The 16,481-nt window shown below is 41.4% G+C and overlaps 1 protein-coding gene and 1 pseudogene across 18 annotated transcripts in view; one reads left to right on the top strand and one right to left on the bottom strand.

Annotated features, from left to right (window-relative positions):
* CACNA1C (calcium voltage-gated channel subunit alpha1 C) overlaps positions 1-16,481 on the top strand; it is a 605,715-nt gene that overhangs the window by 111,977 nt on the left and 477,257 nt on the right. For all 18 annotated transcript variants that reach the window (XM_066634593.1, XM_066634583.1, XM_066634587.1 and 15 more), the window contains exon 2: positions 11,160-11,482. In XM_066634593.1, coding sequence (XP_066490690.1) covers positions 11,160-11,482 — 323 coding nt within the window. The remainder of the gene's footprint in view (positions 1-11,159; positions 11,483-16,481) is intronic.
* Positions 863-982, bottom strand: LOC136657994 (5S ribosomal RNA; annotated as a pseudogene).

Here is a 16,481-nt window from a genome sequence, read left to right as displayed (position 1 = left end):
TAAATGTGGCTAGGATTGCAGCTGGGGTTTGCAATCCTTGTCGTCGCCTCACGTGCACTTTACCTTTGGTCTCCCTCCTCATTTCCTTTCAGTTGTATCCTCTGCAGCCTATTTTTTGTGGTCATGTTACAGATGCCTCCCCAAATTGTTGAAATGTCCATAGAAACATAATGAGTCCTTTCAAGATCAGCAGTTAATGAGAGAAGGAAATTGCTTCAAATAGTCCTCAGCCAGTGGCCTGCTTATGAAGCCTAAAGAACTGTAGAGTTGTAAGATTGAGGCAGAGCTAAGGGATGATCCCATTTTCCCTCCTCTAGCCACATTCACACTACACATCACCTTTACCCTGGATTCATCTGATTCAGGGCGCAATCCTAACCAGCTTTCCAGCATGGACATAGCTGTGCCAATGTGGTGTGCACTGTATCTTGCAGTGGGGAGGCAGTCAAGGGGGCCTCCTCAAGGTAAGGGCATGCTTGTTACCTTACCTTGGGGGCTGCATTGCGGCTAAGTCAGTGCTGGAAAGTTTGTTAGGAGTGCGCCCTCAGTCTAATTGATCTAATCTGATTTCATTACAGCAAGTTAGTTGTGTTAGTTATGTTTCATTATGACATTATGGACAGTCCCTCCTCCATTCATGGACAGAACATGCTTCCTCATGTGCTCAGTAGGGTGGGATTTGTGATGGTTATTTCTGTCTACATCCCCTCATGCAGCTTTGAATTTTGCTGTGGAAGGTCAGTCTTCATGAACAGCTTTTAAGGTGATGCAAAGGACTGCAGTGGGAAGAGGGGGAGGTTTTCAAAAAGCCTCATGCACATCCCATGGTTGGCAACCTTCAGTCTCGAAAGACTATGGTATAAGCCTACAGCACCCGGTATTCCCAGGTGGTCTCCCATCCAAGTACTAACCAGGCCTGACCCTGCTTAGCTTCTGAGATCAGACGAGATCAGGCATGTGCAGGGTAACAGTTGCTGCATGCACACATCTACCTTTTGATTATTTTAGTCACTTTATTTGAGGATTTATTCTGCCTTTTCCCAGGTAATGAAACCTGGTGCCCTGGCAATTATGGCCAGTGACGTTACTTTCTAAATAATGGAAACAGAGAATCATTTATAAATTATAACTAACAATGTTATGCAGATATAAGCATACAATATGCCAATGATATTCAAGAGAATAAACTGTTATTGGCTTTTGTTTGAACACTTAAGTGCAGACCAAACATGCTGTTTAAAATGAAATTATCAAATGAAGTACACATAACTACCACAAAAGTCTATATTAAAATGTAGTTATGGTTATATTGCAGGGAAGAATGTGCTTGCATTTAACTTAGATGTGGCGAGGCTGCAATTCTGCGTACACTTATTGAGGTATAAGTGCCACTAGGTGTAGTGGGGCTTACTTTGAAGTAGCAGCATGCCTTGTCTGTGGCCACAAGCCTGTAATGTAATCCAATGCACAGTCACAGCCTAATCCTATGCATTGAAGCTAATATTCCATAACTTGTGCACATGTTCCCAAATGGGGAGCAGGGAGCCCTCAGTCCTGCTTTTAATATTGGATGATCAAAGAAGAAGTTACTCCACTCAACCCACACAAGCCAGTTATGTAGAATATTTGATGACTGTCAAACATTTTCATATAATGAGTTAGTCAGTGTTCGCTTGACCAGCATTCCAACCCTGTTTAACAGGCTGCACCATGCATCTTCTTTGAATCTGTGTTTTTTAGTCTTTGTTTAGATGATACTATTGAGTCTCTAGTGCAGCCATTTTCAACCACTGTGCTGTGGCACACTGGTATGCCGTGAATGGTCCCCAGGTGTGCCACGGGAATTTGGGAGAGGATCATTTATTAGTAGGGTCATAGGGGGAGGCACACCCTCCATTGATAGCACAGTGTGCCTTGTCATTTATCAAAAAACCGGTGTGCCTTGATCATTTTAGTGCCTTGCCAGTGTGCCATGAGATGAAAAAGGTTGAAAATCACTGCTCTAGTGTCATCTTTGTCAGAAATGGCAATGAGTCCCTTCTTGACAGACAGAAACTTCAAATCTGTTGTGATTCAGTTTCCCTATCAATGGATTTACTATCCTTGTAGCATTCTGGCTGCTCCTGTACAGTTTTTGAAAATATGCCTGTCTTGTGGAATCAGGCACTTCCCTTTAGTTTCTGTAGAATGCTTGCATTTCTAATTGAAGCTGTAGCCTGTTTCTATAAACTGCCTGGAAATCAACTCATTTGTTATTGCCTATAGTTATTTAGTGTTGTTAATGTTTGCAGATGTGGAGATTCATAAAAGAGACAGGTCCTTATCAGTAATCAATACTAGCAGTATTTGTTCATATAAATCTGCCATCAGTGACTGATCATTTGAAATTAATTCAGGCCAAAGAACTTCATTATAGGACATGCTATATATAGAACATATATACCAGAAACAAAGAAGCCCAACTTGAATTCTTAAGTACCAAGCAGCATTCATCGTCTGGGGCCCTTTTCAGTGAGGTTATTGCTGATGTTTGCATGCAGTTTACTAACACTAGAAAATAGTAAGGACTGTTCCCATCACCACACAATAAAAGAGCTTTGCAGCCTGAAGATAGTTGGCTGCTATCTCCCCATATTTGCTAGACATGCAGTATGCACAAACTCTGGCTAGTAGGTTGGGGAAGGCAAACACAGGGAGCAGGTTTCTTGGGAGTAGCAGAGGAAGGACCTATAATGGACTTTTTGGTCCTTTTGCGGGCACTATGTCATAGATGCTGGTGCAAGCAGTTGCAAGAGGCATACGCACTGCAGTAATGTCATAGGCATGCTCTAACACAGGGGTCTCCAAACCCCGGCCCAGCGGCCAGGCGCGGCCCACGGCAAGCCTCTTTTCCCCTGAAAGCCTCTAGCCTGCTTGGCCGAATGTGACAGGAACTATGCTCTGGTTGTGTCTGGAGGGTGTTCTAAGGGCCAGAGAGGTTGTATGAATGAGGCCATTCATTCATTTATTCACTCATCTAAGTTCTGTCTCTAATTTATTTATATAAATTTTATATTTAAATTTTTTTTCCAGCCCTCAACACTGTGCCAGGTATTTGATGCAGCCCTCAGGCCAAAAAGTTTGGCCCTGCTCTAACAGATGCCTATGATGGTAACACAACCACCATCTCCACAGCAAAACAGACGTGAGCACTATGGTGGCAAATAAATATACTCTATATTAGCGATTTGAGTGCACAGTGATTCCCCTATATCAAAAGCATTTGCTAGGGCAATGTTGTCAAGATCAGAGTTTCTCAAACTGTCAGTCGGGATCCACTAGGTGGGACGCAAGCCAATTTCAGGTGGGTCACCATTCATTTCAATATTTTATTTTTAATATATTAGACTTGATGCTATCATGGTATGTGATTGCATTTGGGGAAAGGTTACAGATCTGTACTTTTAACAGGCTACTATGTATCTGCTTTTAAGAATGAGAGTAAATAGGACTTACTCCTGGGTAAGTTTGGGTAGGATTGTAGCCTAGGATTGTTTCCTGCTTAGCCTAGAAAATTTTCCTGCTTGATGATGTCACTTCTAGTCATGATATCACTTCTGGTGGGTCCTGACAGATTCTCATTCTAAAAAGTGGTTCCCAGTGAGAAGTTTGAGAACCATTGATCTATGGATTAGTAATGGGTTTGCAGTCCTCCTGGTAGAGCACAGAGTCTGTAAAGCCCTGGTTCAATATAAGTAATAAGCAGTAATAACAGAGAAACAAAGCCTAAAATTGCAGCTTTTTAAAAATCCAGAATGCTGCAGCTGTTTATTTATATGGCAAACAAGTCCAAGCGCAGCATGTTAGGAACACAGTAATTATGGCTGTGTGAGTTTCTTCATTTCGCAGAATTTTCATAAACTGCATTTTCAAATCAGGAAATCATCTAATTGGCTTTCTAGATGATCAGGTTAGTTTTATGTTGCAACAAATGAGCAATTGCTTGTTTAGTGCACAGGATCCAGATATCTTCTCTTAAGGAAGTACTTCTCTTTCAGAAATATCATACTGTATTTCCTCAGCACTCAGACACCACTTAAGCAGAAATAACCTGAGACAGGCGTATGGTTGCCATGGCAGCCATGCAACCCTAAGCTGCTCCTATTCAGGGAGCCCTACCATGAATGTTGAATTCTCCCAGAACCAATAACGAGGGGCATTCCAAGGCCATGTCAGAGATCACACTAGCCAGGTCAAGCAGGGAGACTAGGGTAGCAAGATGGATGGTGTACTTGTCTTGCCCACTCAGCATTACACAGAGACATTCAAACTCAGTGGACTGCTGGACAGGGCTCCTGGTAAGGGAGATCATATCATGATACACCCGTCACGACCTCACCACCCTGTTCTCGCAGCTGTGGCTGCTATAACTCCTGGGAACTTGGCAGACAAAGCTAGGAGAAAACCATCCCTCCCACTTCATCCAACCAGATCTCTCTATTGCATGCTAGGCCAGCATGTGCCTTCAAAACTAAGTCTGAGATCACACCTGCACACTCCTTGTTCTCCACACTGGGTTATGTTTTATTGTAAAGTAAAAATGAAGGCTTGTCTTTGTACAAGTATGACAAGTAAGAGACAAACAAGCTTTGTTTTGTTGCATAATCCACAGGTTTCCCAGAACAAATCCCAATTAGGGAAAAAATATTGAATTGGTCCAAATTTCTTAAGTATGATTTTACAGTGATCTCCCCTGGAGAAATATACAGTACATGGAAAATGTTCCAACTGAAAAACTGAATGATTCCAATAAAAATACAGTATCCCACATATTAATCTTTCCTGGAAAGGCTATATGAATTTTCAGCTACAGCACAATTTCTTCCATCTGTATTCCTCCATGCAATTCCAAAAGCAGGGGTAAAAAAAAAGTAGCAGATAGCCATTTCAAATGGATTTTTGAAAACTAGACAATTCCCCGCAGTAGGAGGAAAGAGCATTTTGTTTATAGCCATGGAAGGGCATACACACGGTGTTTCTACAAAGCAAACAATTGCTCCTGGCTGGAGGAAAGTTGCTTCTATGTAGCAGATATTCGCAATTTGACAGAAGTGAGTTCTGTTTGGATAGCCTCTGTAATGCTTTGACCTGGCTTAACATGCCTTTTTCTTGCCTCTGGACGATATTTTGGATACCTGCCAAAAGTTCTGCAGTGGAAGAAAAACGTTACAATGGACAGTCTTAGCCATTCTCATTGATCTAGAGATTGTCCCCCATATCCACACTCTTTAATTGACATCTAGTCCAGACAAACAATATGAAATCAACAATCGTCCAAAAAGAACTAGCTGGTCGGCTCATTTTCTTTCAATACGTATTAATCTCCTTTCACGTTGCTTTCCTGGCTCTGCTTTCTTTTCCCTTGTATATTGACTCACAGCATTGCAATTAATCTGCCTGCATAAAATGACTTTGCTGTGTTTGGAGAGTAATCCTTTTGAAAATCAGGGCACAATCTGTCCAAAACTGTAAGGTTGCTTTTTGCTGGGACGACCCAGCTCCTCTACCCTCTTCGTGGGAGCTTCCTCCCACTTTATTCTGTCTTTTGAAAATATGAGCCAGAACAACACCTTTCCCGAGGTGAAAGAAACTGCAGTCTCTCAAGGGCAGTCAGTGTTCAAGCAAATGGAATAAATGTCTTGTGTTCTGTGAAGGAATAATTACAGCAAGTTCATATCTACACAGCTACAAGGCAATCTAGCTTCCTAATATAATTACCAATATACCACAATAGGGGCCACAGGCTAGTTCACAAATTAAAAAAGCAAACACCCCAACTAATAGAATTTTCAGGATACGTGACAGAAGAACTCTAAATTAGGGGTGTTGGTGAGTTGTCTTCTCAGGGCTCCAAGTCCAGCTCATTCGCTGCCTTGCCTGCCTTAGAAATAGAGAACCTTGCCTGTCATAGGAGAAGTGAAGTGGGTCTTGGGTTATGTCAGTGTGGAGGGGAGATACTTACCAGTGTGAATGTACCTTGATAATTGAATCCTGAACCTATGTCTTTTCTATCCCTATTCCCTTTCCCCTCCTAAATGTTAATAAACATTCTTTCAATTGTTCATTGGACGTTTGTGTCTGTTTTTCTTCTTGGGGGCACAGGGGCTGGGCACAGGAGGCTCTGGGTTGGCAGAATCCCTGTGAAGTGGGGGAATTTTGCTAACAATCTCGTCCTGTATAACATCTAGAATATCCTTCTCTCTTTGAGTCTTGTGAGGTCAGGGTGTGAACTTCACATGGCCTCTTTATGGATTGCAAAGGCTTACAATAGCCAGGGAAGTCAGTGCTGGAACTGTGTATCCCTGCTTGAATGTGAAACTGTAAATGATCATGCTATTTACACACACACACACACACACACACACACACACACGTTTCACAAAAACCTAGAAGTAGCAGGTACACAAAAGAAGCACATCACATATGAACTCTTCGTTAAGTTACAGTTTGCAATGAAATAGTTTGCACTTGTCACTAAATTCACAAGAGCTGAAAGACTGCCTTCCTTCCTGTGAACCTACCTGAATGGCACAAGTCTATGCATGTCTACTCAAAAGTAAGTCCAATTTATTTCAATGGACTCCTAGGTAAGAGTGACTATTACTACAACCTAAGGCTGCAATCCTAAACATACTTACCTGGGATTAAGTCCCAATGAACTTGATGGTATTTTTCTACAGAGTAGACATGCATAGGAATGTGCTCTAAGATCATGAAAGAAGTATGACTTCTATTTCTGAGGTGAAAGGGACCTACTAGGTATAGTGGCACCAAATGATGAGCTCCAGGTAAAATGGATTTTGTTTCCTAATGGTTTTTAATAATGATAATAAAAATAATAATAATAATATTGGTATTTATATACCACCTTTCTGGTCATCGGATTACTCCTCTGACTTTATTTAAGGTGGTTCACATAGGCAGTCTTTCTCTAAACCCCTGAGGGGATTTTTACAATAACAAAAAGGTTCTATCTTTCTGTCTTTTTAAGTTGATTTGAAATTTTTAAATGTTATTTGCTAACGCCTTCTATTGACCAAGTCCATCCATCTGATCATGGTGAAGGGGGAGATCCAGGGAACACAGCTAAACTTTCTGCCATTAGATTAGCCTTTGGTAAAGGTAAAATCTTGATCCCTCTGAACCTCATAGGAGGGGAGGCCTAGTATGAGACACCATGTATTTTGTTTCAGCACGTGTAGAGTTACCTGTATGTTGTTGTCACTGAAGGTAAATAAAGGAACTGAACTTCAGTATGAGAAAAAGTCTAGGAAACTTGTGTTAGGATTTTATTTCATTTGCCTCTAAGTTAAGACCTGATTTTTTTGCCAGTTTGAACCTTGTTTATTTTTTCTTTTTACTTTTAAAAAATAAACTACAGTTGGATCTTAGTATCTGCAGGAGGGTCTGTTCTTGGACACCCTGCGGATACCGAAATCTGTGAATAATGAAATCTGCTACCTCTCAGGGCTTCAGGAAGCCTCCTAGATGCAACAGGAAGGTACTTCTGGTCATATCTGGGAGGCCAGGTGAGGGCCTCCAGTGCAGGTCCAGCACCCATCCTGAATCGATTCTGCAGGTGCCAAACCCACAGATAAAGAGACCTCCTGTTTAAATTATAGCAAAGAGCAGTTGATTCTCACAGGTTGGTCATGACTGACGAAACAAAATTGTATGTATAGGTGCTGAGAATTTGAGGATAGTCAGCTCAGTTGGCTACCCAGTCACATCTGTAGCAACTGCCTTCCATGCTGAGGGAACTCCCAGTAATAGGGCTTTCTCGAGATGGAAGGAAGGATGTAGGAGCATTCCTCTTTTTGGTCTCCCTTCCTGGTGGCCATTGCTTCCCTATTCTGAGACTCTCTGTGTCAAGGTACCATGTCACCCCTTGCTGACCGCTGCAAACAGGGCCAAGAGGCACCTTTTAAAGTGGCACCTTTTAAATATAGGAGAGGGAGAGTGACTGTCCCTCTTCAGCCCCCAGCATGGTGTATTTTTCAGTGGTTGTTGCTGGTGTCTCATTTGTATTTTATTTAGATTGTGTGTTCTTTGGGGATAGGAATCATTGATTTATTTTATTATGTAAACTGCTTTGTGAACTGACCTTACTGAAAAGTGGTATATAAGTATTCTTAACAATGTCTCATGCAGAAATCTCCTCAGAAAGTGCCCAAAGATTCTTGGGAGGGTCAGGTGTTTGCCCCGCTTCTTTTCCCTCAACCCTGCATGGTGGTTCACAGCAGCTCCACTGGATCACCACAGAGGAGCTTGCAGATTTTACAAAACTTCTGTCTCTAAGGTTTGATCTGTGGTCCTGTTTCAAATGTGCCAGCCATTGCTTGATTAAACAGTCACTCATAAATGTGATTCTTGCAAAGTTGCATTTTAGGTAATCCTTGTAGTTTATGTAGACTTTCTGCAGAGAATATATGCAAAGTACTACTTTCAAAAGAATTTTTGTGAGTAAAATGTGGTGAATATATTCAGATTGTTTCAGCACTGCTGAATTTTCAATACTTTCTCCCTTTTCCATCTTTTTCTCGTACGTATGACTCCTGTCAAACCTGGATTATTCTATAATATAACATATGAATCAGGGTACTCATGTGCCATGTTTTTTGTACTTTTCACTTTATTGTGAAGTCAATATTGGGAACATCAGGATTTTCATTATAAGAGTCTAGTGAGGACAAGCCTGTTTCGAATTTCACCAGCCTTGAAAAGCACATGCATTGATGGGACTGAAACGATGGGACTGACCTGGTACCCAGCGTAGCACTCTATGCCTGTGTTACCTGACTTAAGGCACAATCCTAACCCCTTATGTCAATGCTTTCCAGCACTGACATAAGGGCAATGCAGCTCTGAGGTAAGGGAACAAACATTCCCTTACTTTGAGGAGGCCTCCGTGAGAGATACCCAACTGCAGGATGCAGCACGTGTCCCATTGGCACCGCTATGCCAGTGCCGGAAAGCACTGACATAAGGTGTTAGGATTGTGCCCTTAGGGCCCAATCCTATCCAACTTTCCAGTGCTGATGCAACCCTGAAGTAAGGGAACAAACATTCCCTTACTTGAGGAGAACTTTGTGACTGCAACCCCACCACATGCCCCACTGGCATGGCTGCAGCAGTGCTGGAAGGTTGGATAGGATTGGGCCCTCAGCCATCCTTGATGAGAATGTTTGGCAGAATTTTTATTTACCTGGGGTTAAATCTGTTTGTGAGGAAGCTTCTTAGTGTTCAGTTGTTGCTCTAAGTCTGGTGAAAAACCCAGTTATTCATGTGCTTCCATTCTTATCTCTGTTATATAGAAGTACTTTTATAGAAGTACTTTTCAGAACACTTTTTGTAAGCGTTTGGAAATCTAATTATGACATGCATTGTATAAATGGATGTAAATTTATGAGTTATAATTGAATTTGTGGAGTGATGAGGATTTCTTTCCAACCATTTAATGAAAATTCAGTCTTGAGTTTGTTTAATGTGAATAATCATACAGGCTTTGAGATTAGTAGGTTTGAATTGGATTCATAGCTAATTTCCAGGTAATCTGGCCTCATTAATTGAATACTTATATAAGTGAATTTAATTCACCTTCAGAGGTGCATTATTCTCTGGTGTTTTGCTAGAATCTTTCTGTCATTATTTTGAATTCGGTTCTGGTGTTTGTCTTTTGATGATCTCATGTCTGAAACCACAATAGCCTCTTTAGGTTGAGAGTGAGGTTTTGTCTGTGTGTGGGTGTGTGTTGTATGTGTGAATTTGTTTTGTTTCAATCCACTTTACAAAGAAGTATTTTGCTATGCAATTAACATCTATTTTTGCACTATATGAGGCTATTGACACATGTTGATTAGGACTGACTCCAGAGAAATAGAAGCAAAAGGCACGGTCAAGGCCAGGTTAGGAATGAGTACTTGGTAGTCAGCCAGGCTGACAGCAAGAGGTAGAGTTAGGGTCAGGGTGAGGTGAGATGAGATGAGGCAAGATGAGGTAAGGTGGGGCAGGACAGGGCAGGTTGGAAAACCAATAGATGTGCTGACCTTGCTGAACCTTTTAGGTAGGTCCAAATGAGCAGGAAGAAAGAACATGTCTTGTGACATTGAGTGGTTGGAGATTGCATTGACTTAACACTACAAAACCGACATGGACTTCACATGTGTGAAGTGAATGACAGGGTATTGCTCTCAAATGAAAGGCTGAGCAAAGGGCAAAAGGTAGTAGGAAAATGCCCATCATTGTTATGGGCAGGGTATGTGATATACTATATTTTGTGGAGGGTCCTGGAGGTACAACCCAGTTTCAAGAGTGGTGGGCCCCACCACAATGATATCTAAAGTGCAATTTTTTTACTTTTTCCTAAAGGAGTTAATGACAGCCATTCACTTACATGGGACAGAAGAAAGGGTGCCCCCAGGGACACCACCGAGGGCCCCTGGTGACTGTTTTTTGAGATAGGGGGTAGATCCCCCCCCCCACACACACACCAAACCTCCTATCATTCAAATAACAGCCTGTTAAAATGAATCAGTGTAGTCCCAGGACCAGGTTTTTTTTCTTGGTCACTCTAGGATGTGACAGAATGTTGGGAACTAGCTTTTATATTCATTCATTCATTCATTTGAACTGTTTGTACACCATTTCTTAATTGCAGCTGCAAACATGCAATACAAAATCCAATGAAAACCTTAAAACAATAGGTGAAATGAACAAAATAATCTAGAAACAGCCATCACCACAGACCTTATTAAAAGCAGAAGAACAGTGGTGTCTTCAGCTTCATTCTAAATGTCAGCAGAGAGGGAGTCTGATGAATGGATGAGGGAAGATATTCCAGAGGTGAGGGGCCACAACTAAAAAAGCCCTATTGCTTGTCACCACCTCACTTCCGAAAGTGTACATTCTGAAGATCTTAAAAGGTCAAACATATTCATGTGGTTGCTGGTGATCCTCCAGGTATCCTGGTTCTACAACCTTTGTAAGGCTTTAGATATCAACCTGATTCTGTGCTCTTTAAATGTTTTGTCAATTGTATTTTACTTTTCTGTGTGTATATATATATATAAAATTCTTTTATATATAAAATTTTCTTTTTTTTTCTTTTCTCCGTTTCCTAGGTTCCAACTATGCGAGTCCCCGACCAGCTCATGCCAACATGAATGCTAATGCAGCAGCAGGGCTTGCACCTGAGCATATCCCTACTCCAGGTGCAGCCCTCTCCTGGCAGGCTGCTATCGATGCTGCCAGGCAGGCCAAATTGATGGGTGCTGCCGGCAATGCAACAATATCCACTGCCAGCTCCACACAGAGGAAACGGCAGCAATATGGGAAACAGAAAAAACAGGGTACCACCACAGCTACACGGCCTCCGCGGGCATTGCTGTGTTTAACACTGAAAAATCCCATCCGGAGGGCATGCATCAGTATTGTTGAATGGAAATATCCTTTTTGATTAAGTGACAGAGAAACTAGCAGGTTGTCAGCATGCATCAGATTTGATTTACAAATGTGGATAAACAGGCACTGTAGGCTGCTGGAAAGCACTGGGAGGAATCCTACATGGGACAGCTTGCGATCTGTCTCTGTCTAGATTCTCTGAATATAAGGCAGATCTATTTCTCGAAACATGGACAGTTGCTAGAGGAGGCAGAATGGCAACATTGACTCTCACACTTAATTTAGTTTTTCAAAATTTGATCTGAAAAAGGAACGCAGTATTGCGGTATATAAATACTGTTAATAATAATAATAAATAAATAAATTCATGCTGAGGATTAATTTTTTTAAGGCCTTGTTTCAGTTCTTAACAGTAAGATAAAAAATGCTGCTGTGCATTAACTAATTTATTGCAATATAAAATTCTATATGCGGGAAACTAGTTCATCAAATGCATATACTTTTTAACTAGCTTGTGCTTAAATCAATATTTTCAGAACTTCTGTCTTTTCTTAAGTTGAAATTGGGATCACTATGATACCTGAAGGCATTTTTCTAAAGAATGTGAAAGAATAAGAATTGTCTAGCCCTAGAGAAGCCTATCCCCCAGGCTTCTGTGTGGGTCTGAGTGTAGCCCCTGACTGGATGGAGACCATCTCTGAGTAGTGACTTACGCAGACAGAATGGGCAGTGTCCTCCAGGAATGGGTAATTCTGATGTATCTGTCCATTGCGAACACTTGGGTCACCCACAGGCCTGAGAACGGGGGGAAGGGGGCAAAAATCCCTAGGACTGGTCCTCCAGGGTGCTTAGGCCATGACAAAACAAACTATAAGTACAGAATAAATTTATTACAAAATAAATTTGGGTACCTCAATCTCATCCTATCCAGGACTGCATTTACGCTATAGCTTTAATCCACTTTCAGTGTACTTCTATTCCCCCAGTGCATTCTGGAGACTGTTTGTTTTCGATAGATCTAACAGTAGATTCCTTAACAAATAATAATAATAATAATAATAATAATAATAATAATAATAATAATAATAATAATAATAAAAAACTTTATTTTTATCCCGCCCTTCTCCCAAAAAGGGACCCAGGGCAGCTAACATATAAAACAAATTAAAACATAATTTCACAGATAAAAACATATTAAAAACACATTAGCAGAACCCATAAAAACAGTAGTCAGAAGAGTCAGAATAAAAGAGCATAAAACAGCAGTTCTTAGAGGAATCGGGCCTGTAAAAAAGCAACTAAAAGATGTTAAAAAGGCCATAACGTCAGAAGGCTTGGTTAAACAACAAGGTCTTCAGGCCTCGCCGAAAGGACTCAAGAGAGGGAGCCATTCTCAAGTCAAGGGGAAGGGAGTTCCACAACATTGGTCAAACTATGGTCTCCTAGAAAGCATTAGGGAAATAGAAGTTCATTGAAAGTGGATTAAAGCTGTAGTGAAAATGCAGCCCAGGTCTTTTCCATAAAATAATTCCCAGGCCCCAATAGTCAGCTGCACACCTTCTAGTTTAATGTGGCTGCATTATTTTTTAGCTTCTAGCTCTAGAAGTGTAGAGAGCTGTTTTGTTTTTTTTAGCTTCCAACACATTCAGGCGTGTCCTTTTATACTATAGACACTCCAGCATAAGTCGATCGCACAGACAAGTCAAAAGCCGGTTTTGAGCGAAAATTCATTGAATTTTCTATGATGCTCAGATAAGTCAGGGAATAAAACTTTGGGGTGTGTGAAATTCTTTGAAAATGAGTTACCAGGAATTGTTCTGAGGCAGCAGCAGAAAGCCAAAAAGAAGAAAAAAGAGCAATTTAACCTTCTTCTTCAAACAGGACGGGAGATGTAGGAGCTTATGAGAGTTGTAGGCTTTGTAAGGAGTACAGTGCTGCACTTCCATTGCAGCAGGCCTCATACAGACTACAATTCTCATAAGCGCCTTCATTTCTCTTTGTGTTTGGAGAAGAAGCTAAAATGGCTACCTTTTTTGTTGCTGCCCCTGAATAATTACTGGTAAGTAAAATTGCTCCTTCTCCCCTCCACGGTATCCTGCTTTTCACCCAGTCCCTCCTCTTGGAAGCTGCTCTTGGAAGCTGCTCTTGGAAGCGTCATATTGACCCATGTATAAGTTGACCCATGTTTTCAGAGTCAATTTTAAGGCATAATTTTTTCAACTTATACACACGTATATATGGTGGGTTCTAGCATGCTAGGCATACTACAGTTTCTCCAAGCGAGCTCTGAGCTAGAAAAGATAGCATCACCATTCTGACATCACTTCTGCTTATTTTCTATTAGAATGAATGGAGGAACCTGTCAGAAATATGGCAGCCTCCATAGTGTATGCAGGGTATGGTTCCAACATGGCAACATTCATTCAGTAAATTTCAATGACGGGATGCTATTTGACTATTTTTAAAATAACTATGCTGGATGTATGCTACCAGCATGCTAGAAATGTACCCTCCTGATTTTTTTCTAGGTAAAAAAAAGAACACAGCCTATGGCCACAATCCTAACCAATTTTCCAGCACTGACATAAGGGCAATGCAACTTGGAGGTAAGGGAACAAACATTGCCCTGCCTTGAGGAGGCCTCCACAACTGCCCCTCAACTGCAGGGTGCAGCACATACCCCACTGGCACAGCTATGCCAGTGCTGGAAAGTTGGATAGGATTGCACCCGATGTGTCTCTAGAACACATGTCCTTGGATCAAGTCTACATGTGTTTTGGGATTGTTTGAAGGTGCAATTAAAACTGTATGGAGTGCAAATAAGTCTGAAGCACAGAAGAGAAGGGGGGAATTGAAAAGGCCAGGCACGTTTATTTTGCCTGGGCTTTGCTCAAAATCACCGTATAGTAATGAGCGAGATAGTGAAAAGCAGTCCTTGGATGCCAGTGCATTATTGGAAGAAGATAAAGCAAAAGAGGAGGACTTTGCTGAGGTAGAAGAAAAGAAATGCAGTAGCACTACTCAAATAAGGAAATCCCATTCTGATAAATGTTTTCATTTAGTTTCAATCTTGCTCATGCAAAGTTAAAACTATAAATTAAAAACTTGCTTAAAAATATAGTAATATCTGGTTTGCAGGAAAATTTAGGAACAGGGGGACCAGTCAGGCATCTTGCCCTGGGTCTAGTGCCAGCTCTCAGTGGCCCTGGTGATCCAATCATTTCCACAGCAGATATCTGGTAGAAAAATATCCATGCCCAGTGAGACTAGTTCTGCTGTGTTCCCAGGTAAGCCTTGGAGGGACAACCAGAACGGTGGATAAAAGACAAAATGCCACAATCCTATTAAATGTTGAAACAACTTTGTTTTCAGGATGGCAGAAAGGTTAAAAATGGACTTGTCAGTAAAGGGTTCATGGATGTCCTAAAGCTGCTATTTTTTCTTTTTGGGGTGATTAGTTTTAATCCTTTTGATTAGTTTTGTTTCTTTTGGCATGCCATGATGGATGGCTAACTCAGGGGGCCAAATTCATATTGGTTTATTGCTTGGCATCTCAACAACCATGCATCTTTAGGTAGAGAACACAAGTGGAGGCCTGATAAATGTATGAGATCAGCGTTGGCTGAACAGATTGATGTGTTGTAAAACAGGAGGCTGCTCTGATGAGACCTGGAAATGATTGAACAGTGCAGTTAAGTCAGTCTCTGAGGGATGATAGTGCTTTTGGAAACCTTCAGCAAAGAAACTGTTTAAATCTAAACTTTCCCAATGACTCAGCTCAGATACCAAAATCCTGAACCAGGGTATATAAAATGCAACTCTTTGGTGAGTTCATGACTACCTTTTCTAACTTGTGAAATGGCATATTACATGGATGGCCATCATGTTGGCAAAGATGGAAATTTCTATGTTCCAAAGCATTGAAAGTTGTGATTAGCAGATCCTGGTAAAAAATAACATGGAATGGCTGTCTCCCATCATGCCCTGACAAGAAAGTTTTGGCCAGCAATTTTTAGAGACACAGTGCTGGATTGCATGGACCTTGATTTAATTTCACAGGTAATTAAGTTTTCCTAATACATAATCCAAAACACTGGAAAGGAAGAACATTTTCCTGAAGGGACCATTTTATAAAATCCCAGTTTATGTGGGACTTGGTATCACACTTATTTCTTGGCAAACATGGTTGTCTATTTGTGTTGCATACCTAAGAACATATGTAGAGACCTGCTTGATCAGATGAAGGCCCATCTAGTCTAACACTTTCCAATCAGATGCCTCTCAGAAGTTCATAAGCAAGGCACAAAAGAAATGTCCCTGGCCTCCTGAATATCAGATGCAGGTTAAAAAAACTAATGAGAAACCTCAGGAATAAGCTCTAGAAATAGATGTCAGTATATATGCATACAGCCCACCTTAGGTTTTCAAGCCAGAGCATGGTGAAACTTCTTAACTGTGGGTGGCCATTCATTCTCTAACATCCCAGTCCACTATAAACTATACTATAGACCAGGGGTGTCCAAAGTTTTTGGCAGGAGGGCCACATTGTCTCTCTGACACTGTGTCGGGGGCCGGGGAAAAAAAAGAATTAATTTACATTTAAAATTTGAATAAATTTACATAAGTTTACATAAATGAATATATTAAAGATGAACTTATATGAATGAATGAAGGCCTTGTAATAGCTCAAGGCCTATAAAAGGCCTTGCGCAAAGCAAGGCCGGCCTTTCCTTTGCTGCTGTTACTGCATCACAGACATGAAACAAGCAGTGGAGGGAGCCCTCATCCCACAGCTCATGCGAGAGGTCAAACAGTCGCCCTCACGCTGTGTCGGGCCAGTGTGGACTCCAACAGATCTCTGGAGGGCCAGAGGCTCATTGGAGACTGGGGGCTCCCTGAGGGCTGCATTGAGAGGCCTCGAGGGCCGCAAGTGGTCCCAGAGCCGGGGTTTGGGCACCCCTGCTATAGACACAAGTGATTAAAATTGTGTTTGAGCCTCTACAATAGCAGTGTGGTTGGCATAACTCATTGCGGGGGCAGAT

Source organism: Tiliqua scincoides, chromosome 7, assembly GCF_035046505.1.
Source record: "Tiliqua scincoides isolate rTilSci1 chromosome 7, rTilSci1.hap2, whole genome shotgun sequence".
Taxonomy (NCBI): Eukaryota; Metazoa; Chordata; class Lepidosauria; order Squamata; family Scincidae; genus Tiliqua; species Tiliqua scincoides.
This window is presented reverse-complemented; position numbering and strand designations above follow the sequence as displayed.